General features: G+C 43.3%; 1 protein-coding gene across 1 annotated transcript in view; it reads right to left on the bottom strand.

The window, feature by feature from the left end:
* LOC111156273 (ectonucleotide pyrophosphatase/phosphodiesterase family member 7-like) overlaps positions 1-25901 on the bottom strand; it is a 27335-nt gene extending 1434 nt beyond the window's left edge. The window contains exons 1-4 of the mRNA XM_022517041.1: positions 25652-25901; positions 10193-10338; positions 2429-3055; positions 330-567 (exon numbers count right to left, since the gene is read on the bottom strand). Coding sequence (XP_022372749.1) covers positions 330-567; positions 2429-3055; positions 10193-10338; positions 25652-25901 — 1261 coding nt within the window. The remainder of the gene's footprint in view (positions 1-329; positions 568-2428; positions 3056-10192; positions 10339-25651) is intronic.
* Between the last annotated feature and the right edge of the window lie 1673 nt (positions 25902-27574).

Below are 27574 nucleotides of genomic sequence, written 5' to 3'. Positions count from 1 at the left end.
CAGGACCCTGAGATCATGACCCGAGCCGAAGGCAGCGGCTTAACCCACTGAGCCACCCAGGCGCCCTGCTTGACATTTTCTACGCAGAGGGTTCCTTTTGCCCCAAAGGCACTATGTGAAATGCTACCAACACGTGGAGGGATTCCCCACTTCCTCCCCTATCTGTTTAGAGCTGCAGCTGTCTTGCCCTGGGGGCACCGAAGCTATCAGGGAAACAGGATTATTCTGCTTGATTCTGCCACTAACCTCCACCCCCACCCCAACCTTTTGATTCTTTTCTCAGGACAGAGCACGCCATCAATTTTCTGTTGGTTGTTTCTGTATCTCACCTGACTGCTGGTCCTGTGAGTCCACAAGCATTTCCTGGGTGATGGCCAGGGAGCCATTGTGGGGTTCAGGGGTAACCCCCAGAAGCTTACACATGAGTGGGTAGATGTGGATGCTGTCAAAAGGCTCAGCTACGTGATTCTTCTTGAAATCTGGCCCAAAAGCTCTGAATATGGTCTTCATGTCCATGTGGGCATTATCAAAGCCATGATCTCCCTTGTTGAAATATATTATAAGTTGCTGAAAAATAATAACAAAAAAGCCATTTTAGATTCTAGTCCCCTGAAAGAAAACTATCCTTATGTCATGCATGTCAGATCCATGAGATCTTTGAAAAATTAAATGACAAGGAAGGACACTGCTCTGCAGGGCCAAAGAAAAGAGGAAGGAATGAAAGATCTTTAAGAAAGAGAATAAAGAAAGCATACCCATTAGACACAGCAAGAAGATAATACTGACAATAATAATAATAAGCTCAAACACAGTATCTCTGGTGATGGCCTCATGTGTTTTGCCACCTCCTCAATCCTAGAGAGAGAAGAGTAACACCTACTTCACTGTGCACACCAAAGCAGGCAGGTGGATGGGGATCTGAGAAGTGTATTCAGTGAGAGGCACTGAGATTCAAAGAATTTTCTGCCTAATGGCCAGTTCAGAAGGTTCCCTATTCCCTCAAACCTGGCTGGTTCTGTTGGGAATGTGACTATTGCATTAAATCCCTTCACCTCACTCTCAGCTTGTTATATCATGAACCAGGCTTACAAAGAGGCCAGTGACTGTAGAATCTCTTCTTGGCAAGACCTTAGCTTTGGGCACATATCGTCAGTGTTCTGGGCTGTGTGAGAGATTGCAAAATATCAATAAATTGTTGCATTTTACTGTGACTATTTCCACCAATATTAAACAATAACCTTATGAGTTTTCTCGTACCTGTTATATTCTGAATTTGTAGCAATATGGGAGTATACAGATTGCAGACATGATTATAATGTTTAACTCCTGTCCGTAGCCTAGGACAAGCATTCTCCAAGCTATACCTGGGATGGTCTTCTGTCATGTGATGTTTAAATAGCACCTAAACTTTGTTCTGCCATGAATCATTAGTTGGTAGTTTACAAAAACCAGACCACCTCACTTATGTCTCACAACTAGCCTTGATTTTGGTATTTTCTTCTTTAGATTTGCTTATTTTTCATGACCGCTTTCTTAAGATATGATTTGTATACCATATGTACAATTTGAAGATTTTTCAATTTTTCTCAGAGGTGTGGAACTGTCACCACAACCAATTTTGGAACACTCATCACCCCAAAAAGAAACCCTGTACCCTTCAACAGTCACTCCCCATTTTCTCCTGTCATCAACCCCCTATTCTAGATAATCACCAATTTGTGATCTCTCTCTATATATTTGCCTATTCTAAACATTTCATTTAAATAGAATCAGACAGTATGTAGTCCTTTGTATCTAATTTCTTTCCATCATCATAGTATTCTCACAATTCGTTCAAGTTATAACATCTATCAGTACTTTGTTCCTTTTAATGGCAACATAATATTCCATTGTATGGATATACCATATTTCATTTATCTACTTATCAACTGATGGGCAATTGGGTTGTTTTCACTTCTTGGTCATTTTGAATGATTCTGCTATGAGCATTTGTATATAATTTTGTGAACAGGGTTGCTTATTATTTTCATTATTAGTTTTGATATGTGCAAAGGGGAACCAGCAGGTGGGTTTTTTGGTGGATCTACTTTTAATCCCAAATCACTTTTCTCTAGCTTTGGTTTATTCTTCATTAAAATGGGGGAGATAAGAGTATCTTTAGGGGCTGGGAAAACAAAAATGAAATAATTAATGTTAAAATTTTAGTACAGTGCTGAACAAGGCCTTGGTCAGGAAGGGATGTTTGTCATTATTATTACATAGTGGTAACATGGAACAGGGTTGGTTGGGTGGGATGTGGGCTTGGGGATGGGGAACACTTAGGAAACAGTGGATTACAACTTATATTTTCATTTTTTTCAGACCTGTTTCTCTCTAGAGGCTGTCTCCAAGACCCAAGATGACTTTATTCATTTTAGAATCAACTCACCCCATTGATGTTATAACCAGGGTCAGCATACATCACGATTGGCAGGACCCGCTGGTGTTTAGCAAAATGGAAGCGTTCTGGGAATTCCTCCTTCTTGTACACGTTGAGATGAGGGTGTGCATTCTTCAGCGCTTGGTAAACGGCTTCCTCTTGCCCTGGTTTGGGCAGGAGCATCCCAAAGCCACCATAATCCACAATATCAAACTTGACTAAGTCCCTGAACTTGATGTAGTTAGTCAAGAGGATCTCAGTGACATTGGGCTTCTTTTTCACTGTGGTCATGCCGTGGTCTGATGTGATGATGACATTGAGGTTCTTGGTCAAGTTGTGCCTCTCAATGGCTTCCACCAGGTACCCGATTGTTCTGTCGATTTGCTGAATAATCACCCTTCTGTTCTCTGTCTCAGGCCCGAATTTGTGTCCCATGTTATCTGGCTCTCCATAGTACAGAGTGACAAAGTCAAAATCTTCCTTAGTGAACCAGTTCATGACAATGTCAATGTTCTCCCTCCACTCTGTCTCATTGCTGTCTGGGTGAGTGTAAGACTCTACCAGGGACCGCTGGACAGCCTCTCCTTTGTACTTCGCACCTCCTCCAGGATAGTGGAATGATGCCGTCTTCCTCCCCTGCAAGGATAAGAAGAAAATTCTATCAGGACGGTTTCTCATATCTTTTTCATAACAAGCAAAGCCTGGCTTGTTGATGTCCCTGCCCTAGTCCAGAGACATAGAGAACATGCAAGACTTGGAATCAGAAGGCGTTGGACTTCATTCCTGGCTTTACCAGGATCTCATCAAATCTATAACACCATCGCAAGACATGCTATTATTTTATGTGCTACTAGAAAAAAAGTGCTGCCCGTTAAACCATGACACTCCACTGATGGTAAGATGCGCTCCAGCTTCAGACGTGGCAAAGTGAAAAGAAGTTCCTTGGAATGGAGGAAAAATGGTACATTCTGTTTTGGTGATGGTGAGTGAATTCTTTAATCTCTTATACTTCGTGTTTCCACACGTAAAATGCCAAAAAGTTGATGTTATTTTTGTGAGGATTAAGTCAGCTAACTTTAAGATAAAGTGGTAGAGATTGTGTTTTGGCCCGTGGTAGGCACTCTTTTGTTTGCCTCCAGGTATAGCAAACCACCACAAAGCCTTCCTCGATGTGTGTAGTGAACACTTAATATGTTTGCCAGCCCAGCACCCACTCCCCCTCCAATGGTTCAGAGAACCCTGACTTCCCCTAGAGACTCTGCCCTTGCTTCATGACTGATTTGGGATGTGTTGTTTCCACATCAGGCTCCAGAGGTGGGATTTGGTTGTGGCCTGGCCAATCGGAGAACACTACTTCCACTGGCCACAGCAGTTGGTTCAGCCTTGGGCCCATGTCCCAGTCAGAGCCAAAGAGATTTGATCTTGGGACTTCTGAGGAGGAGGAATAAGGGTTAGAGGAAAGCTTTGGACCAGAAATCAGGTTGTTTTAACAACACACATGATGTCAAAGTAATGAAAATATTCTTAAGTGATCCCCCAAGCAGAAAGGGGTTAACAAAGTTTGACAAAGTTTGGTAAAATTGTTAGGAAAAAAAAGAATTTTATGTTTGCTCACCAATGAATTAACAATGAGATGGGCACATCTCACAAAGTCCTGTTGTTGTAAAGCAGCTCATTGACCAGGACATGGCACATAGTAGGGGCTCAGTGGATTTTGGTTTAATGAATGAATGTCCTACTTATTTGGGGAGCAAGTACTTTCCTTTGTCTCAGTAAAGCTATTAGCTTGAAGGCTGTACTGTGACACTTCCTCTACCACCCAATATTTGGATGTTCTGAAAAACACGAAAGTTCATTGATTTTAGTAGAACCAAGGGTGATGGTGGTGTCACTATATTGATTTGGTATGGAGCATAAATGACCAGGAAGATTTTTGGGATAATGGCACCTGGGTTGTGGCTATTTGGTTGACAAATGAGCAGAAAACTATATCCATGAGTAATGACAAAACTTAGAATGTCCTGTTTGAGAGAGAGAAGCAGGAAAGCAATTTGGAAGTTGTGAGGGATGCTTTTGGTTTTCTACCCTAGATCCCCTTGTTGGGCCAGTGCACTCACATTCACTTCAGCTGTTCCATGTTCTGGAAAATTACCTTCGGCTAAGTGGCCAAATCTTGCTTCACCTGGTAAGGTGTTCCATACTGCTTCTTCACTCCTAGCTGCCTATGGCCAGTGATTGACTGATAGGAGGACCAAAGACCAGCTTCCTTGCCTCAGGATGGGATAGCATGGGGGTGCAATTCATGCTCCAGAGCTCTGTGGGATTAGGCTGAAGCTGCTCTCTAACTGCAACCATAGCTCCCTTCTCTTCTTTCAAATCCTGCCCTGTCAGTTTCCCTCACTCCCATCTCCTGAGAACTCTCCCTTAGTGCCTTATATTCACCAAATCCCTGCCTCAGGCTCTGTTTTTAGGAAGCTTGAAATAAGATAGAAAATTTTTAAAAAGATTTTTATTTATTTATTAGAGAGAGAGTGTGAGCACAAGGAAGCAGTGGGCAGAGGAAGAGGGGGAAACCAACTTCCTGTTGAGCAGGGAGTCTGATGTGGACCTCAATCCCAGGACCCTGGGATCATAATGGAGCTAAAGGCAGATGCTCAACTGATGGAGCCGCTGCACCTCAAGATAGAAGATGTTTTTTTTTAAAGATTTTATTTATTTATTTGACAGAGAAAAACACGGTGGGAGAGAAAACATAAGCAGGGGAAGTGGGGGAAGGAGAAGCAGGGTTCCCACTGAGCAGGGAGCCTGATGAGGGGCTTGATCCCAGGACCCTGGGATCATGACCTGAGCCAAAGGTAGATGCTTAAGGACTGAGCCACCTAGGTGCCCCAAGATAGAAGTTTTAATGCTAAATACTTTTCAAGGCTCCAGAAGCTCTGCTATCCATTGCCATAGGTGAAACATTGGACCCTCTGGCCTCCAGCGTTCATTTTCTTTCATGTGATTTAATTTTATTTTCTTTAAAGTACTTTACCCAATCTGAAATTATCTTAATGTGTTTCTTGTTTACTGTCTATTTCCCTCCCTTAGAATGTGAGTTCCATGAGATCAGGGGCCATGTTGATTTTATTGACGACTCTTTTTCTGGGACGTGGAATGGGCTTGGCTCAGAGTAGGTGGTAATTGCTGGTTAAGTGGATTTTGAATGAATGCATGAGTCACATCTCCTTTTGTGGGTGCAAAACCCATCCTATTCTCACTCCTGATTAACTTATGTAAAGAGTTACAGAAGCTCTTTCTTTTCTGGGTTCCAGCATCTTATTTGTAATCTCTTCAGGCAACACATTTTCATTTTTGATAATAGAATTTCTATGGTTGCTTTAACTTGCAAATCCTCTAATATTTATTTATTGCATTTCTGATTGGCATTACTCATAATTCTCAGTTTTTAACGGTGGTACTTTGTTTAACTTAATATAAATTGACTTTGCTCTGAAGTATGGAATTGACTGGAAGGATAAAACTTTCAACATTTTGTAGAACATAGTTTGACTGGCTACTTTATTATCTAGAATAAACTGACATTGGCATTATGAGGGACTTAGGCAGCTCTGCATATCCAGTTGACTTCTTGATGTTTGCATGTTAAATCTCAGAAGTTCCTAACTTGAAATTGTTTTCTTGTGCTGTGTTCTCAACACACACTTTCTTTTTCTTTCTTTTTTTTTTTAAAGATTTGATTTATTTATTTGAGAGATAGAGAGAATGAGAGAGAGAGTGAGAGAGAGCATAAGAAAGGGGAGGGTCAGAGGGAGAAGCAGACTCTCTGCTGAGCAGGAAGCCCGATGTGGGACTCCATCCCGGGACTCCAGGATCATGACCTGAGCCGAAGGGAGTCGCTTAACCTACTGAGGCTCCCAGGTGCCCTCAACACACACCTTCTTTAAAGATATCTCAAGCTGTAGTCTTAGGAAACTGTGATTTTTTTTTTTTTCACTTTGCCCACTAGGGATTTTAAGAGTTAAACTGTTTCATGAAAGGAGCTCCAGAAAGAAATGTATGTTTGCGTGTGTACACACACACACACACACACACACACACACACACACACGACTCTATTTGGGACCCGGGATAATCAAAAGTGCTATTTTCAACAAATACTTCTGAGAAATAATCTGAGCATTTAATTGGATGCAAAAGAGTGGGTATTTACTATTCTACCCTTTAATTAGCATAATCAGTGTTTCCAGTAGCAATAGCAATTGGAAAATCGCTGGTTTTATTAGGTTCATTATTCTCCCTTAGTGTAGTGTTGCATCAATGTGGCTATTACTCTTAAGTTGCTTTTTTAAAACAAGAGTTGGTACTTCCTATAGGCAAAATCCTTTGGTTTTGTACAGAGTCCACCAAACTCCTCAGAACTAATCATTAGAACAGAAGTTTCAGTTTAGTTTTGCGTTTTGTCTTGTCTCTTCTTTTAGGACAGAGTGAATAGTCACAAGGTACACGTGTTTTAGGAAGGCCTCCGAACATTTCGTCATGGTTGTGCTTTGGTGGGAAGTATGTATGGTTTAGGGAAAGGAGTTCCTCCTTCTAGGAAGTGATTGGGTGGAAAGACATGGACTCTATGTATGTGAAATTCAGAAGTCAAGGTTGATCTGAGTTGTTTTCATTGCTTTTCTGGGCTCTAGAGGAGTCACTGAACAGAAGGAACCAGATGGCCAAGATTCTATGTTCCCCCCCTCCCACACTCTTTCACAGGTCAGATCATTATTCTTAGAACCTTTATGATGCATAATAAAGACATGGTCTGGGCCAATATTGGAATGAATTATCTTGTTATTAATGCTCTAGGCAGAAGCAGCTGGCACCATCCTGCTCACAGCTCTTCCAAGTTTGGAAGCTATTGTCTATGAGACTCGGCTTACAGTGAAAATCATAGCTGCCCTCCCCACCTTCTCTCTAAATCCCCTCCTGGTTATAGCCTACCCTGGTCCTGATACAGACTTTTGGAAGCCATGGGGATCTCACTCAGATTATCCTCTGCCATTTCACTCCTTAATACGCTCTATAGCTCCTCCACAGGAAGGTGATACATGCTCCTAGGTTTTTATGGTTTTTCTGGGTCTTAATGTCATGGCTACCTGCCTTTCTCTGAGGATTAGGACTTCTGAACTTGGTGAACCACTTCAGCCATTAATTATATTCCGTTATCAGGCATACTCATTTAAAATCTGAGCTTGCTTTGAATGGACCCTCTCCGTTCATACCCTGACCATTACTGAAGTCCTGCTGGAGTGTGGATATGTTCTTGGACTGTGAATAATGGACTCAAAGGTGGCCAGGAATCCCATCTTTTAGGCATCATCCACAACGCATGTCAATTCTTATGTATCTTGTTAGACTCTGGCAGCATTAATGTCATGGAAGGAAAACATTTTAGTCCTATTAAAGGTGAATGCATCAATCTCCACAAAGCCCAGCTGGAGAAGGATGGATTTTCCCAGTGATGGTTAGAGGTTAGGCCACTCCATTATAGTTCTGCCTGGTAACTGGACCCCTGAATGACATTTAGGGCCATTTGGTATGCTGTTACTGCGGGGCTGACCTAGGGCCACAGGTTTGCTCTGATTGCAGCAGCTTTCCTGCCAACTCCTCGGGGAGCTGGCCAGTGGCCCTGTCCCATGGCAGGAGATGTCAGTGGTAGAATGAGATATACCAGCTTGATTTTCACTTGCCAAACCCATGGCGTGTTGTCAATCATCTGGCCCCGCACCAGATCCTGTTTTGCACAACCACTTATGAATTCAGCACAGAGAAAGAACACTCTGATTATGAGTTGAGCAGAAGGAAACAGAGTCCTGAAAATAAATGGCAATGAGACAAGAACCATGAATAAGAAAAACTACAGGAAAGAATGCTACCAGAAACCTCGTGCCAATGAACAAATAGTGTAGCAGGAGACTAGAAAGGCTCTGGGTTTTGAACACTAAATTAATGAAGACCGCCCAGACCTCCCTAGGAGAAGGACAAATAGGTGATTCACTATAAAACCCATGGCTGGGGGCGCCTGGGTGGCTCAGTGGGTTAAAGCCTCTGACTTCGGCTCAGGTCATGATCTCAGCGTCACATTGGGCTCTCTGCTCAGCAGGGAGCCTGCTTCCTCCTCTCTCTCTCTCTGCCTGCCTCTCTGCCTACTTGTAATCTCTGTCTGTCAAATAAATAAATAAAATCTTAAAAAAAATTAAAAAAAAAAACCCATGGCTGAATGTTTCAGCCAAGGAAGTAATACTATGTTATAGTTAAGAGTTAAGAGTTGCTGAATCCTGAGTGAGTTAAAATCTTAGCTTTGCCTCTTGCTAGTTTTGTTACTTTAGAAGTTACAAAAAAGTTTGCTCACCTGTTAAGTGGGCATGATCCTAACACCTACTTAAGAACTGTTATAAATTAATAAATGTAAAGCACTTAAATCAGTACTAGGCACATAGAAGGTGTTATTAGTGTTATTTTCTTGAGGGGGCAGAATTTATTTGCATGGTTTCTGCCTTAAAGTGAAAAAATGTGACAGAAGAGGAAGGAATCTAGAGCACAACAGTTAAGGGAAAAATGAAGCTGAGATAGAGTCACTGACAACCCCCTTTGATTCATTTAGAGCTATGCTGTCCAGTACGGTAGTCAGTAACCACATGTGCTATTTAGATTTAAATTGAAATTAATAAAAATTAAATGCAATTAAAAATTTGGTTCCTCAGTCTCACTAGTCCCATTTCAAGGGCTCTGTAACCACGTGTGGCTAGTGGCTTCCATGTTCGACAGTGCACAGTTGAACATGTCTATCATCAAAGAAAGTTCCATTGGATAGTTCTGGCTTAGAGCTGTAGTGACCAGCTGAAGTGCTAAAATGATTCAGCCTCCTTTAATGACTAATAGTTTTTGAACATTTGGTTTTCAGCATGTTACATGCATTATCTCAGTTAACCTTCGTAATGGGCATTTTATGGGTGGGGCAAATCAAGCACAGGGAGGAGGGTTTTGCCCAAGGACAGGCAGCTGGAGAAAGGTAGAGCTGGCCAGATCCTTCTCCAGGAGTCCAAGTCCACAGCCTGCCTTCTGAGCGACAACAGCACACCACCTTGCAGCAGGACACACTCCGTATGCTGGAGCACAGAGATGAAGCTCCAGTGCAAGGGGATCTTTGGAGCAAAGGCTGGTGTCTTGGGGAGAGAAGATTCTACCCTGAAGCGATGACTGTGGAAGCTGTTTAAGAAAATGCAAAGCTGACAGCAGTTTTGGGGCTGGGACTTAAACATGCAGCTCTGATTTCTGCCTTTTTGAAGCAATAGTAAATGGCCACTGGGATCCTTTCAAGTGAATGTTCTCAGAGCTTTTCATGGTCTAAAGCTTCATTAAATGGTCAGCTTCATTCTTAAGGGCTTTTATGCTTACGTCTGAGGCAAGTGTATAAACAGATATTTACGAAAGGGCTGCTGAGTTCAGACCCTATGGTGAACCTTGGAGCTACAATCACGATTCAGCCAGACTCTGCCCTCATGGAGACTCATCCATCGATAATGGTTAAATGCATATTTCATTTAATACTTACATCAAATCTATTACATAAGCGCATCATCATTATTCCCATTACACATTTAGGGAAACATGTTTAGAGAAGTTAAGTCACTTTCTCAAGGTCACAGCTTCTAACCCTCATCCCACATGCTTAGGAATGAGAGGCAATATCCCTGGAAGCCAACCCAGGGTTTCTGATAGTACCTGTCTCTGGGCTGTGATCCAGAGGGGAAGAACACCATTGTCCCACCACTCAGTCTTGTTCAGTGTAGTTTTGAAGGAGTACTTCCATTTTGTCTCTGTATTAAACATCATGTTGTGAATGACTCCGTGATCTTCCATCCAGCGACCTTGGGAATGAAAGAGGGAAGGTACTGAGAAGTTCTGTGAATGGATACTGCCAGGGCTATCAAAGTGATCTTAAGACCTCTCTCAATACCCTTCTGTTCGGCCTACTTCTTCTGGGGGATTTTTGCTCGGGGTGGCTACCCTGGGGCTTCTGACTTGATTCTCTGGAGGTGCAAATGTTGGTAGGCATAAAGGAAGGGCTAATTGTATCTCACAACTGCCAGATTGGATCTGTTCCTGGAACAGACCTCACAGTCCTGGAGGAAGCTGGGATTGGCTGTGGAACCTGATATGGGAGGGAAGGCAGGGCAAGGGGAGGTCAGGTTACTTGGGTTGTTCTGTGTCTAGAAGGTAAGAGCCTAGAATTTGGATATTTCCTGTGGGATGATTTTCCTTATCTTCTGCTTGTGATGATCTGATTCAATATTAAATATCCAGTGGACCTAATTCTTGGCAAACATCCCAGGGTTTTCCCTAGGACTCCCATACTGTTTGAGGAAAACAACGGAATCAGGAAGGATTTCTAGACATAAATGGCTATAGACTTACTTCTCTCTACTTAGGGAAAGCAGATTTTGGAGAATGTGATTAAGCTAGATTCTTCTTTTTTTTTTTTTTAAAGATTTATTTATTTATTTATTTGACAGAGAGAGAGAGAGAGAGAGATCACAGGTAGGCAGAGCAGCAGGCAGAGAGAGAGGGGGAAGCAGGCTCCCAGCTGAGCAGAGAGCCCGATGCGGGGCTCGATCCCAGGACCCTGAGATCATGACCCGGGCCGAAGGCAGCGGCTTAACCCACTGAGCCACCCAGGCACCCTAAGCTAGATTATTCTTGAAAGCATAAGAATTGAACCAATATAGAAAAAAACCTGTGGTCTTAAACTGTACCAGGGAAAAGAGGAGTGTGTGTTGGGGGACACTCTAAAGAGTGAACCAAAAGATCCAAGGGGACAGCTGATTACACTTCCTTACCTGCTGGGACAGAATCCTCTGGGTGACCCTGCTGATTATAATAAGATAGTGACGATTTTTCCTATTTCCAAGTTAAATCAATGCAGGACATTCTGTGACTAGAACTTGATGGTCACGGGAACCAAGAAGGGAAAGCTCTCCACTAGCTCAGACTCATTGCCAGGCTGATGGTGGGTAAAGTCCCCCTAGGATGGCCAAGGCTTTCAGGTGGGAAGAAGCAAAGACAGTTGTTGCTTTAGTGTTTCTGTCTTGTAGGTAGATCATGATAGGGGCACTGAAAAGAAGTTGTGCTGCTATCAGGGATTGGGGCTTTGGGGTCAAGATTCCTGGTCAGGGATCAAATTGGATGGTCAGCAGGGGAAGAGCATGGACTTAGAGCCCAAGAGAGCTGGGTGCCAACCGCAGCTTGGCTTTTGAACATGCTGTGTGAACTTAAATAAGCCCCTAACCTGCCTGGCCTTTGTTGCCTGAATAATAGCAGGTAGGGTTTGTGTGATGAAAGCATGGCACATATTTACTGTCATGTCATAAACCAATACATTTCCTAAATTTATAGGGGGATTAACTCATCTAATGCTCCCCAAACTCTGTGAGGTGTCTACTATTATAGCCCCTCTTTTAGAGATTTCCCCCTTTAAGGAAACAGGCACAGAGTTTGCTCAAGATCATGTAGCAGAACTGGCCTTTGAACCCAGGAGGCTTGGTTATAGCCCATGCTTTTTTTTTTTTTTTTTTTAAATAGGTGAAATTCACCTAGCATAAAATTCACCATTAACATTTTTATTTATTTATTTATTTATTTTTTAAAGATTTGTTTTATTTGTTTTATTTGACAGAGATCACAAGTAGGCCGAGAGGCAGGCAGAGAGAGAGAAGAGGAAGCAGGCTCCCTGCGGAGCAGAGAGCCGGACACAGGGCTCGATCCCAAGACCCCGGGATCATGACCTGAGCCGAAGGCAGAGGCTTTAACCCACTGAGCCAGCCAGGCGCCCCTCCATTAACATTTTAAAGTATACAATTGAGTAGCATTTAGTATGGTCACAATGTTGTGCAGTGATCACCTCTTTCTAGTTCCAGGGCACGTTCATCACCCCAAAAGGAGACTGTACCCAAGCAGTCACTCCCCCGTGTCCTACTAGCCTCTAATCTTCTTTCTGTCTCTATAGTTTTACCTGTTCTGGATGTTTCATAGAAATGAATCTCACAATATGTGACCTTTTGTGTCTGGTTTCTTTTACTTAGCTTTAAGTTTTCCAGGTTCATCCATGTTGTAGCATATTTCCTTGTTATAGTGCGGGAGCTTTCTTATGGCTGATCCATGCCATATCATAGTAGGTAAAATGGAAGCACAGAGACAATTCACCTAGGCGTAGCTTGCTTTTGCCTTGGTTTTGTTTTGTTTTTTTTTTTGCCTGCAAATCCTGGATTCTGTTCTTTGTGACTCTTCCTGCCTAGTAAAGAAGAAATCACCCTGGAATTTACAAACACCTGGCACTTCCCCTTTTCTAGTGTTTATCCATGGTATTTTATATCAACATTAGAATCAACTGAACTGCTTGTTAAAAAACACAAATTCCTGGGGAACCTGAGTGGCTCAGTTGGTTAGGTGTCTGCCTTCAGCTCAGGTCATGATCTCAGAGTCCTAGGATTGAGCCCTAAGTCGAGTGGGGCTCCTTGCTCAGCAGGGAGTCTGCTTCTCCCTCTGCCCTTCCCCTCTGTTCGTGCCTGCACTCGGTCTCCCTCTCCCTCTCTCTCTCAAAAACAAAACAAAACAAAAAGCAACCAAACAAACCCTCACAAATTCCCTGGTCTCCACTCTAGCCCTTGCTGAATTCACACCTCTTGACTGAGGTCTGGGAGCCTACATTTCATAAGCTCTCCAGGTGGTTCTAGTGCCCCTGACATACCCCACTGACATGTCAGAACTATCGTTTTAGGAACTGTTAGTCATTCACACATACATGTGGGTTAGTTATAGCAGATTGCCCATTACTCCAAAATCTGGGTTGACAGTAGTGTGCCTGAGGGACCAAAGTGGGGAGAGGCAGCTGTCAAAACCTGGAGTACTCCAGTATCTTGGGGAAGCAAAGCCACTAGGAGGATTTGGAGGGGGGATTGGAGGAAGCAGAGGATGCCATGGACACAGAAACTCCCCCCTCCTGGACCTTAATGATTCTGGCTTCCAGGTTCTGGGATCCAGATGTCAGTTATAATATCAGTCAAGTAGACTAGCTTGGAAACCAATCACAGAATCCATTTTCCACTCAAAGAGATGTTACCCAGGTTTCAAATACCTAACCTAAAATGAGTTCAGGGAGCATGACCCTTCTATTCTGTGGCATGGTTAGTCCCAGTAATTGCACAAAGGAAACTGTCTCCATAGTGTTTGGGTTATTTTCACCCTGACACTTAAAGGCATGTTCTAAATCCAGCCAGCAGCTGGGGACCACTAATGACCCAGCAGAAATTTCCACTGCCCCTTTGGTTCCATCTTCCTGTTGCTCTAGCTATTTATCCTGGTTAAGGACCAGTTCTAGAATGTGGGTAGAATAAGACAGAAGAGGGGAAAAGCTAAGAAATGAACAGCTGCAGGGAGTGGCAATCAGTTTTACTAAAACTGCATTTTCAACTCTGAAGACAATCAGTTACCAGGCTGGAAAACTGCGTGAAGGCAACACTGTTGACCATGCCTGGGGTTCCAGTAGCTGCAAAGGAACTGGTTTCACTTGGGTCAGATGACATAGTCCTTACTACAGTACAGTGCTACAGAAGGGGGACTGCTCTCAGAAGTGGGACATCCAGGTTTGGTTTTGGCTCTACTTGTAAGCACTTGCTCTCTCCCTGGGACTTAGTTTTCTCCCTGTAAAATGAGAGAGTTAATGATTTCCAAGGTCCTTTCCGGCTTTATCCATTCTGGGAGAGTCTGTCATCCATGTCATTTCAATGCCTGCGATGTGGAAGTTAAAAAAGAAGTAGGAGGGGCGCCTGGGTGGCTCAGTGGGTTAAGCCTCTGCCTTCAGCTCAGGTCATGATCCCAGGGTCCTGGGATCGAGTCCCACATCGGGCTCTCTGCTCAGCAGGGAGCCTGCTTCCCTTCCTCTCTCTCTGCCTGCCTCTCTGCCTACTTATGATCTCTGTCTGTCAAATAAATAAATAAAATTAAAAAAAAAAGAAGTAGGATAAGCTCTCCTAGAGAACGTGATTCCTGCTGCTTGCTAATTATGCTTTAATCAGGGTACAATGCCTACTCACACACCATGCCATTTATGGCAAAGTGTGGGTAAATTCACCCAACTGAGCCTTTCAGGTGTGGGAACCAACCCAGCTAGATTTGACTCCCTTTTCTTGATTCTCAGAGACTGACATTTATTTATTTCCCAAATACTTGCAGGGTGAATTTAGGAAACCGTCAAGTCTAGTGTTGGATCCAAATCCTCTTTCTCAAACGTTTGAGCCAAGTATTATCCTTGATGTCCCAGGGCATTTACAGCCTAGGGGAGAGGGGAGAGAGAGTTAAAAAAAGAGAGAGCATGTTCTGGAGTACCTGCAATGCTAGCAGGCACCTTCTCTTAGGATTCCCCTACTTGTAGGCCTTGCTGAGAGGCAGGTCTAGGCACCATATTTGTACCATGTGGCATCTCCTCCCCACATTCAGTTGGTTGGTGAGAAACCCAGTTCTCTCTCTCAAGACTTAAACCAAGAGCTGAAGTGACTAGTCATCTGGTGGTGGGCTCTGAGAAGCCTACCATGATGGGTCATGAGCAGAAAGAGAAAGCTGGTGGTGAGTGAGTGAAACAGAGAAAGGAGAGTTCCTGGGGCTGACTGGAAGGACACTGGGCTTCTGAGAGCCAGAAACATAAGGTCTGGTTTCTCTAACTCCGTAACTCTAACTCCATTTGCCATTGTCTCTCGTTTGGTTCCCTTACTTGCCTTTGCCTGGTAGAGCCTTACAGGGCAGTCCTTTCCCTTGAGCTAGTGTGAAAGGATTTCTGTGTTTTATGGCTGTTATTCCCTGACATAGCTGGTGATGAGTGCTCCAATGCTGAATAAAGTGCAGTGAGAACACAGAAAAGAAGGGGATCAGGGAAGGCTTCACAGAGGAGGTGACACTGGAGCCTCATAGAAGGCAAGTGCCAATGTAGTCCAACCTTGAACAACATGGGCTTGAATTGTGTGGGTGCACTTATATAACAGATTGTTTTTGATAAATACACTACAGTACTGTTAGTGTTTTTTCTCTTATGATTTTCTTTCTTTTTTTTTTTTAAGATTTTATTTATTTATTTGACAGAGAAGCAGGCAGAGAGAGAGGAGGAAGCAGGCTCCCCACTGAGCAGAGAGCCCGATGCGGGGCTCGATCCCAGGACCCTGGGATCATGACCTGAGCCGACAGCAGAGGCTTTAACCCACTAAGCCACCCAGGCGCCCCTACTTATGATTTTCTTAATAACATTTTCTTTCGTCTAGCTTACTTTATTGTAAGAATATAGAATATAATACATAAAATATGTGTTAATCGTCCATGTTATCGATAAGCCTTCTGGTCAATGGTAGGCTATCAGTAGTTAAGTTTTGGGGAGTCAAAGTTATACATGGATTCGACTGTGTTACCACCACTAACCCCCATATTGTTCAAATGTCACCTGTATCTGCCATGATTTTTAACTATTAAAACTGCTTAGGTAGAAGTAGATAGAGGTTGTTTTATAATTCCCTGCCCCAGTTGTATCCATTGTCATTTATGCCGCTGAAAGGATTATGTAGCCTGAGATTGCTTAGTGCTTTTTGTTAATGACCTAAACTTCTCCGGTGATGTGCACTTGGAAATAAGTGAATAATATTGTTCAGTTATGTTGTTGTAGACAAATGACCAGTTTGGCCATTGTTAGATGGCTTGAGAGATAGTTCCAAAGTTTGACCTAAAAATAGGGTTTGGCATCTACCCAGTAAGACTGCTGAAGGTCTTTCCTATTTTTTAATTATGATGATGAAAAAAATGGCTGAGATGGTGAATGACTTGCTTTTTCTCATCATCTCAGTTCTGGATTCTTGGCCCAGAAGCCCTGCTCTAGAACTTGCAAAGTTTTCAGTTTTTGTCACTGTTCTGGGCTATTCCTTGGCTTGTGATAGATGAAAACCACTCCTTTTATTCCCTTATCCTAAGGTCAGGACTGACCTGACTTAGACTGTAGACCTAGATTAGACCTGTCCAGATGCAAACCTTCATGGGCATTCAGATCATATGAGAAATGGGTGCCTGTGCAGCATTGATGTGGGTTGTCAGGGGGTGTCATTGGAATTGGGCACACATGGTACTCATGCCATTCCATCCTGCTTATACTTTCCACTTAGCATCCATCTCATTTCCTCTTGAATTTCGGATGATTGCCTACAAATATGTTTTTTCCATTAGTTTACAAGCTTCCTAAGAGTAAGGTTATGGCTCATTTATTCTGGTATCTCCCTGGCACAAAGCAAGGGATTTCCGCTTATTAGACATTCAACAAATGTTTGTTGAATTTAATTGAACAAACTTCCTCTTACCTCTGCCCCAGTTCAGGTATGATCTGAGAAAGTAGAAGATAGAACCTGATTTAGTCTGAAGTCATTTTTGGGAAAAAAGATATTTTAGCAGGATTAAAAGAAACCATGCCATAACTTAATAACTTAAGAAGGGCATTCCTCCCCCTCTCTTCCAAACATTTGCTCTGTTCCTAATTTTCAGATGTAACAGTGTATATTTACAGGTTGTCCACTTGGGTGTAGATATACTCTAATGCATCTATTTATTTAACAATAATTTGAGGAACTGCTATGTGTTATTCACTAATTCCTTTAAATTAATCTACCGTATAAACTATAAGCATATCTTCATTTTCCTTCTGATTTGTGATTCATTAATTTCACATTCCCAAAACCAAAGAAGAAAGTAGCTTGTTAACCAGCTAGTATGAAATCAGTGAGGAAGAACAGTTGCCAAATCAAGTCAACCAACCACCTTAAATCAACCCAGTGTTTCATTCTTGAGCTGACAAGCCCATTGAGAACCACAGCCAAGACACTAATGGGAAACAGCCCCCACTGATGCTCAAAACCACACTTACTCAAGTTTACACACCCAGAGTGCCAGCCATTGATAACAAAAGTACTTGAAATGAGGACAGGTAAGCCAATCAAAATTTAAAACCTTATCAATTCCTGCTGTAGAATTGGCTTGTCTCCAACACTAGCACTCATGATGGCAGCCCTTGTTTGGACAGAGAATATTAAACCCTAGCATATGCCCATTTTACTAAACTGCTCTTGCTCATGTGTAAGTGCAAATAAAAAATGCTGTTGTTGCTTCTTTTTGACATTGCTTTTTAATTATGGCTACCCATAAATCATTTTATCCTTGAACAAGACTTGAGAATGGCCCTAAGGCAGAGGCATGATTCTGTAGGAACTAGGCCAACAGAGAGTGGGCTTTCATACTCTCCACCTCTTCCTTTAATCTGCTGTCAAAAACAGAAACTTTGGGATGCCTGGGTGGCTCAGTTGGTTGGACGACTGCCTTCGGCTCAGGTCATGATCCTGGAGTCCCGGGATTGAGTCCCGCATCGGGCTCCCGGCTCCGCGGGGAGTCTGCTTCTCTCTCTGACCTTCTCCTTGCTCATGCTCTCTCTCACTGTCTCTCTCTCAAATAAATAAATAAACTCTTAAAAAAAAAAAAACCCAGAAACTTTATCTCTTTGAGTAGCTGGAATCCGCGGGCAGCGCTTAAGTTCCACCTGGGAACTCTTTTAACACACAGTTCTACCCTTGTCCTGCCTTACTGACCACCTTCACGGAAATGGAATCTGTCCCCTGCATTTTTTTCCTCACTTCATTTTCTCCTCTTACCACTATAGTGGGCTGAATGATACCCCCCCACCACCAAATTATATGTCCATATTCTTATTCCCAGAACCTGTGAATGTTGCTTTATTTGGAAACTAGGTCTTCATGGATGTAGTTAAGGATCTTGACATGAAGAGATCATCCTGAAAATCGTTACATGAAGAGATTATCCATGTTGGCTCTAAACCCCTTTATAAGAGGCAGAAGAGGAGAGGACACAGAGAGAAAAGGAGGAAGCAGTGTGACCATGGAGGCAGATACTGGAATGGTGCAACCACAAATCGGAAGGCTGGCAGCTACCAGAGGCCGAAGAGGCAAGGAAAGATTCTCCCCTAGAACCTGTGGAGGGAGCATGGCCCACTGATACCTTGATTTTGGCCTTCTAGCCTCTAGACTTTCTGTTGTTTTAAGCCACCCAGATTATTGTACTTTCGTTACAGCAGCAATGGGAAACTAATATACCCATGCTGTCAGTTTCAAGTGCTTCCAACTTCTCTTACTTAAGGCCTTGGGATTTGGAGCAGTCACGATTTTTTTCTCAGTTGCTGTGGTGTTTGGGCTGACACTTTCTCCTTTGTAATCCATAGTCCTGAAACATCTACATCTACATTCTACGTGTTGGAAATTAGCATCATGACAAGTTAGGAAATAATCCTAGTTTTCCAGCCTTCCTTTTTTTTTCAATTATTTCCATTTTTCCCTTCTTGTGGAAATGACTGATGTTGGAAGCACATCTTTTCTGTCTCCATCTGTGAGTTTCTTTACTTTGTTCATCTGTGTTTTGGGGGGAACTGTTTTGGGACTTATAGGAATTTTTCAGTGGAGAGTTATTTCTGGGGAAGCAGGATGGGAGCTGATTAAGGTTTATAGCATCTTCTAACTAGGTTTCCAACAACATCTACTGGGCTTGTATTGTTACCAGCGGCAGGAATTTAATTTCCTTTACCTATCTCTTTTACCTCTTTCAAACTCTGTGTTTTTTACTGGTTAGAGTCACGTGGGTGACCTTTGGCTCTCTGATTACAACATGTGATTTGTATATTATACATCTAGTCCAAGGTTTCTCAACTAGGGGGGTGATTTTGCCCCCCAAGGAACATGTGGCTATGTCTGGAGACACTTGGTTGTCACAACTGAGGAAGGGATGCTGCTGGCATCTAGTGAGCAGAGGCCAAGAATGCTGCTAAACACTCTATAAAGCATAGGACAGCCCCCATAAGACAAAGAATGATTTGGCCCAAAAGGTCAGTGGTGAGACTTGGAGAACCCAACCCTGGTCTTAAAGATCATCTAAGTACATTTGGCCATGCTTCCTTTGCTCCTGTCTCAGGTGGAAGGAGAGTCACGGATTCATGATGGGTTTTAACATCTATAAGGAATTTTTACCTCTTACAAATTGATTTTGGGATAGAATGTAAGCAACTTATCATTTGTGTAAATTGTGCCTTGTGCACCTCTAGGGGATACTACCCACATAGCATTCATGAAAATAACTTCCCTAGAATTGTGCTGTACATAGTCTATAGAGTTACACAATGATGGCTCTGGTTTTGGGGTTGCCCTAGTGGGGTTCTGGAATTAGGAGAGACTTAATTTCTGCCCGGTAGGGAAAATGATCCTATCACTGAGTACCCTTTCAAGAAAGGAGAAAATGTTGAGCAGAGAGGACCTCACTTTTATTACTCTCAACCACCCTCCAATTACCAGAGTCCCCTTTTCACCTCTGATCTATATCTATTTGACTAGATTTAAGATTGTCAAATTATAATATCACAGCTTACATTTTCCATAGCCTTTGTCTGAATCATGGTGGTGATAGTTTCTTACTGTCAGTAGGTTCCTTGGGGGAGAAAAATATATGCTGCCACCATAAGACTTCCTATCCACCCACCACTTGCTTGGTGGGATTTCCTTAGTTTCAGCAGCATAAGTTATTCTCACTGGTCCTCAATCACTTTGCAATAAAAACTGAGATTGCAGAAATGTTCACTGTCATTACCAGTGATGGAGCAGTAAGTACAGGCTTCTGGAGAGGGAGAAGGAATCTGGTGATTTAAACTAGCAGAACGAGCTGCTAACCCTCAGAGAATGGCTTTTCATTTTGGTGAGATCTGAAGGGAATTGGGACAGTTCAGGGAGAGTGGGGGGGACGTGCTGGGAGGTGGCTGTTTGCACGTGTGGTTACTGAATCCACAGGGAGCCCATGCCCTATGAACCACTCCACAGGTGAAGGTGTGATTTGTTGGGACTGAGTACTGGACTGCTGGACTGCACACCCTCATCAAAAGCCCCATCAGGCTGAGGAAACTGAGGGATAATACATGGGTGTTGTTCTAAGCCTTTACATTTGTGGTAATTGGTTCTGCAACCATGGAAAACTAATACGTCATTCTATTTCAAAAAACTTCCAGGAGCTATGGCCAAGCCCCTGTGTGTGTGTGTGTGTGTGTGTGTGTGTGTGTGTGTGTTGGGGGTGGGGGTGATGAAGCCAGATGGGAAGAAAAAAACATCTTATCTTATAATGACTCATTTCTTGTGGGAGGGAGCGAAGTTGATTAACATGCAGGCCTGCCCAGTGCCCAGTGTTGGGGAGCTGGAGGGAAAATGTTTCCCCCAGAGCCAGGGCTTGCTTTGCACTTGGGAGCTTTGATCCTAGATAGGTGCCCCACTTCCACCTCTTGCAGGTGGTGCTGCGAGGGCTGATAATTGGAGGAAAAATGCACATTCTTTGTAAGGATGCAGATTGTCCCACATGGAGAGTTGATAAGGTAGGACATTTAAGAAATCCTCCCTCCCTCAGTTTTTTGCTGAGGACTTTTGTCCTCTCTGCTTAAAGGAGAGAATGCCATGGAAGAAAGCATGGACTGTGGGTATTTCTCCTAAGCTCTGTCCCATAGAGGAGCTGGGGTGCAGAAAAAGTTTTTGGGGGGACACAGCTGAGTGAGAACACATTTGCCTGTCAGATTCCCTGAACTGTCAGAGAAAGGAAACAAAAAGGCAGAAGGATCCATAAGAAAGGGCTCTTCATCTTTCTCCCTGGCAGAGCGACAGAGAAAAGGAAACACCCCCCCCCAAAAGATCCGTGGGATCTGTTGGATCTGGGAACATAGGGGACATGAGCCTGTGTCATGGGCCAAGCCCTGTTAAGTGGCAAGACCTTGGAAACACTTAAGTGTAGTTGGCCACTGTACCAGCTTACAGTCCCAAAGGGGTCCCAAAGGGGATGCTCAAATAATAATTGTTGAATGAAGGAATGAATATGTTGGAAACCCTTTAAAAAAACTCTCCAGGAAGACTTTCTTTACCAGCATCAGGGAAAACTGATGAGAGCCATGTGACCTTGGCTGTGGGGTGGGGGGCTGAGATATCCACACACCTGACAGCACCCAGCCATGAGGAGGTCTGGCTGCCAGATGAAGGCAGCAGACGCTGTAGGAGGTCCACAGTCCTGACCCTGGGCAGCTAAGTCAGTTGTCTTAGGGAGGCTTGCTCATGGGTCCCTGTGCCTGGGACGTGGCTTTTCTTGGCCTTGATCCTTGCCTGAGACCACCTGGCCCTTGCCCCTTGATCTCTGTCTAGGAAGCTCAGAGGAGTGGCCACATGGCTTCTCGGACCTGAATCTGTGCTGGAGCTGTGTGTCGTATTGCAGCTGAGACGTGAAGCTGTGTGACAGGTTCCTCCTCATCACCTCTCTTTCCTGTTAAACTGCCTGGAGGTGTTCGCAAGAATACCGATTAATTAGTTGTTGAGCTGAGAGAGCCCCCTTTATCATATTTTGTGTCGGGCCTATACCACGGAATCTGATGAGGTCTTTGGGTGCTGGCAGCATGAATTTTATCCATTATTTTTTCTATTATGGATGATTCTTTCCCACACTGGAGTCATACAAAGATCTGTTTGAGCCCAGCTCATGAAGACAAATGCTGGGGATTTTATTGGGCCTGGGGTGGCCTCTTGTTTCATTAACAACATACTCAAGATATATACTTGTTTTCCTAGAAGCTATGAGGATGGGCAATATTCAGAGGGGTTTGGAATGATTACATAATTAGAATCAAAGACACTGGTGGGTCATAGTCATGCTGGAGGGCAGGGATTAAGAAATCAGTGTCTGTAACCATCCAGAGGTTGGTAAGAATCTTACCTCTGTCCCAGAAAAGATTTGTATGTCTTTGAACCCAGATATCTCACCTGTAAAGAGTGTAACTGTCCTGACTTCAAATCACGATTATAAGAATTGAAGGATTTGATGATGATGGTACCTGCTCGGCATTTTCATAACCCAGGTGTTAGGTTCCACCATTCAAGGCAGGGGTTTTCAGCTGGAGGCCAGTTTGCTCCCTGAGCAGACATTGGGCGATGTCTGGAGACATTTTTGTTTGTCACATTGGGAAGAGGGGGTGCTCCTGGCATCTATCTAGTGGGTTTACAAGGCCAGGGATGAGCTTGGCATTCCACAGTGCACATGATACTCCCCCTACCCCACGAGAGAAAAATCTGGTCCCAAATGTCAATAGTGCTGGCGTTGAAAAACCTTTTCTAAAGTTGAAGCAGAGTGAATGTTCACCTGCTCAATAAATGGCAAGTCTGCTTATAAATTGAGGGTTCAAAAGAACATGTTCTTTCCACAGTGGGCGAATTAAAAAGGTTGTTTGGTGTATGGCATTTTGTTATTTGTAGGTAATACATTTCACATGGTCCAAGATCTAAAAAGTACACAGGGGTTACAGTTCAAAGTTTCCCACCCCCTGCCCTTCCTGGAGGAACCAGTATATCCAGTTTCTTGTTTATTTATCCAGAGGTTTGTATGCACATATGTATACATTTATATTATATGAACACATATAAACACACACATTCTTTGCCTCCTGCTTTTGTCACGTAATCCATTTTGGAGATAGCTTCCTATCAGGGCACAAAGAACTACCTCATTTTCCCTTTTAAAGGTAACAGATTTTGCCATTCCATGGATGTCTGGTATTTTATTTAGCCATTCGCTTATGGGTGGCTAGTTAGCTTGTTTCTATTTTTGCTGTGGTTATGAATGCCAATGCAATGAATAACTTCGTATGTACACTGTACATCGTTTTCTACCCAGCAGATATATATCTGTAGGATAAAGTCCTACAAGTGAAATTGCCAAATAAGAAAATTTGTATGTTCCTGATTGTATTAGTTGTTGCCAAATTACCCTGCATTGCAACTGGACCCATTTCCATTCCCCACTGGCAATGAGTGTAGGAGAGGAGCTATAGTGATTTTATAATTTTTAAAATTTGCTCCTACTGTTTATATCTTCTCATTGAAAACCTTTTGGGAATAAATAAAAGGTGGGCATGCCTTATAATATTTTGTGCCCATCATATTCTCAGTGTTCAGGGACCCAGAATCTGCCCATGGGAGATCTTTTAAGTATGATGAAGTTAATGCCACTGGGAAGTAGCACTCACTTTCTTCAGAAAAGGGCTATTTAGTTCCTGTTTCCTGGCACTAATAGTTCCCAAATGACTTGCCTCTCAAAGAGTTTACATATAGGAAAATCTCTCTCAGCAAATATCCCTCTGAGTGGTTGTTCAGCTTTATTTTTTAAGTTTCTGATTCAAGGGCCCCTTTGAGAGTCTGATGGAAGTGATAAAACCCTCTTCTGAAAAACATACCAGCAGTTTTGTCTCATTTCAGAGGCTCCTGGAGATGCCGTGGACCCCAAGGGAGTGGTTCTCTGGGTAGGGGTGAGGCTCACGCTGCCAGGCACCATTCCCTACCCCATGAGAGGTAGTATCCATGTGGATCCCAGGCTCATAGCTGGGCAGAACTTAGTTCTGGGTGGCTAGGGACACACTCGTTCCAGACCTGGCTTCCCTCTTGCCCACTTCTTGGCCAAGTGACTGATGAGTTTTTCAGCCTGAGCTTTAGTTTTCTCATCTCTGGAATGGGGACAACACTTGCTTTGCAGTACTTTTGTACTGGAGATACAGAAGCCAAAGCACCTAGCACATGCCCAGCTTCAGGCCCATGTTGGAGGAACAGAAACTATTCTTATTCTTACTTTAGTGAAATCCATTGCATTTTGGCAACTGGGATTCTGGAATGACCACAATCCTTCCTCTCACAGAGACCTTGAACATACCCTTCCTGCTGCCTTGAATACTTTTCCTTTCTCTTTGTCTCCTGAGGTCTCTTTCAGTTCTCAGTTCAACTGTTCCTTCTCAGCATTTTTCTGCCTCCAATTTCAAGTCAGTTTCCCTTGTTGTCTTCTGAAGAAACTCTCCTCTTCCTTCTCAATGCCTCTCCTGGTTGCAATGAGATCTGTTAGTGTATCTTCTTGTCTAACGTCTATCTCCCCCATTTGGACTACATGCTCCAGGTGATCTGTGGAGACTGGTGAGGGCAGAGGCCCTGAGGCAGTTGGGGGTTGGGTGGAGATATAAGCAAATTACCTTTGTGATCTGGAGAGAACCGAGTGAAGGGAAGAGAGATGAGAGCGGCCAAAGGAGAGTGGGTCAGGGGCCAGGTCATGGGACTTTCTGGGCCACAGAAAGATAATTTTGAATTCTCTTCAAAGATCACATTGATGGGGCACCTGGGTGGCTCAGTTGGTTGTGTCTACCTTTAGCTCAGGTCATGATCCTGGGGTCCTAAGATCAAGTCCCATGTCAGGCTCCCTGCTGAACAGGGAGTCTGCTTCTCCCTTTCTCTCTGCCCCTCCACCCCACGCATGCTTTCCCTCTCTCTCTCAAATAAAGAAATACAATCTTTAAAAACAAAAACAAAGGGATGCGTGGGTGGTTCAGTGGGTTGAAGCCTCTGCCTTCAGCTCAGGTCATGATCCCAGGGTCCTGGGATGGAGCCCCACGACGGGCTCTCTGCTCAGCGGGGAGCCTGCTTCTCCCTCTCTCTGTCTCTGCCTGCCTCTCTGCCTACTTGTGATCTCTGTCTGTCAAATAAATAAATAAATAAATAAAATCTTAAAAAAAACCAAACCCAAAAACAAACAAACAAAAAAATCCCCAGAAAAGGCCCATAGAACACTGGTGTTGCTCCAACTCCTCAATAATAAGCCAGGAAGTCATCTAATCTAATCTAGTTCTCTAAAGTTAATTTTTTATTATTTTTATAAAGTTCTTTTAATGATTTAGTTTTGGGAAGGAACATTAGCCACCGTGGATGGAGGGTGGGGAGCAGGGAATTGGGGCTGGAGAGGCTGCAGCTATGGTCCTGATTCTCTCTGCAGGCTGGTGCCCTGTAGCCAGCAGGGTTTTAGAAACCATAATATTCTTTTTTTTTTTTTTTTTTTTTTTTTACATTTATTGAGAGGAAACCATAATATTCTAAGCTAGTGCTTCTTCCAGTTGCATGAATTGCCTCAGTCTCCCAAGGGCTGACTGAGATTGGGCTCTGTTTCAGGGAATGACAGATACTGGGGCTTCCACCAGCATTGGTGGACTGGCTACAGATTGAAACTTACCAGAGATGGTGGTGAAGTGGGATGGGGAGGTCATTGTCACAAAGGGTGGCGTGAGGTACTTGGCCTTCACTCCCTCCCGGGCCAGACGGTCCATGTTGGGGGTGTCCACATCCTGGTCATAGTTCCAGCGGAAGCCATCGAAGGAGATCAGCAGCAGCTTGTTGAAGTTCTTCCTCCCGGGGACAGGGTGGCAGCTGGCCCAGGCCAGCAGGACAGAGAGCAGCAGTGTGAGGACCCCAAGCCCTGTCATGCTGCGAGCACCACACATCACAGAGTTCATGGGCATGCTCCCATTTTCTCCCTTTTTTATCTGTGGTTGAACAAAGTCCAAATTGATAATTGTGCCTGAGCTCTGTTGTGGATTAAAACACCTGGAGTGTAACAAGATGTCATGTTTTACGTGATGAAAAGTTCTGGAAATGGATGGTGGTGATGGCTGCACAACATTGTGAATGCGTTTAATGCCCCTGAACTGTACACTGTAAAATGGTAAAAATGGTAAATTTTATTTTGTGCATATTTCACCATGGTAATAGAAATCAAACCATGTGAAATACTTTGGACTTTTATGTCAATTACAATATTGTGAAGATTTGAGGAAAAAGACTGGTGTTTTCCTTTGCTCAGTATATTCTGTTTTTGTGGGGAGAACAAATTATTGTTTTCATTTTGACTCTGAAAGCAGCCACCATGGATTGAGGACCTGAGAGGGCCAGGAACTATATACACATTATCTATTCCATTTAATTTTTTAAAAAAAATCTAAGGTAGGTTATTGGTTGGAAATTTTCCATAAGAATTTTAAATAGTTACTGTGGTTAGATGCAGATAAGATAAGATTACCATTTTAACCTTTCAGACATGTACAAATTCAGTGACATTTAGTGCATTACAATGTTGTGCAATTATTACCTCTATCTAGTTCTGGAACTTGATTTCATCCCATCAAAAGGAAGCCCTATGACCATTAACAGTCCTTCCTCATCCCTCCCTTACCTAGTCTCTGGTAACCACTAATATGCTTTGCTTGGATTTACCTCCTCTGGACATTTCATATACATGGAATCATAAAGTATGTAGTCTTTTGTGTTTGGCCTCTTTCACCGAGCATAATGTTTTCAAGGTTTATCCGTGTTGTGGTATGCATCGACATTTCATCCTTTTCATGGCTTGTTAATATTCTACTATGTGGATATGCCACATTTCATATATCCATTCACCAGCTGATCAATATATATTTTTTCCCATCTTTTGCCTGTTGTGAATAGTGCTGCTATGAATATTTGTTTGAATACCCTCTGCTTTCCACTTAATCTTTGCAACATATCTATGAGGTGGTGTTTACTTAGTAGCTAAGTAAACAGCTCAGAGAGGCTATGGAACCACTTCAAGTTCACAGAGCAGATGTGAGGCTGGAACTGTATTTATTTATTTATTTATTTATTTATTATTATTATTTTTAAAAGATTTTATTTATTTATTTGACAGAGAGATCACAAGTAGGCAGAGAGAGAGGGGGAAGCAGACTCCCTGCTGAGCAGAGAGCCTGACGCGGGGCTCCATCCCAGGACCCTGAGATCATGACCTGAGCTGAAGGCAGAGGCTTAACCCACTGAGCCACCTAGGTGCCCCCTATTTATTATTATTATTTTTAAAGATTTTATTTATTTATTTGACAGACAGAGATCACAAGTAGGCAGAGCAGCAGGCAGAGAGAGAGGGGGAAGCAGGCTCCCTGCTGAGCAGAGAGCCCGATGTGAGGCTCAATCCCAGGACCCTGGGATCATGACCTGAGCTGAAGGCAGAGGCTTAACCCACTGAGCCACCCAGGCGCCCCTGGAACTGTAGTTTTTACACTTGGCCATATGGTTGCTGGGCATGGGAGGGGTGTGTTAAATTCCCCAAGGACACAAATTGCTTTGA

The sequence above is a fragment of the Enhydra lutris genome, unplaced genomic scaffold (genome assembly GCF_002288905.1).
Source record: "Enhydra lutris kenyoni isolate GAN:26980312 unplaced genomic scaffold, ASM228890v2 scaffoldscaffold45, whole genome shotgun sequence".
NCBI lineage: Eukaryota > Metazoa > Chordata > Mammalia > Carnivora > Mustelidae > Enhydra > Enhydra lutris.
This window is presented reverse-complemented; position numbering and strand designations above follow the sequence as displayed.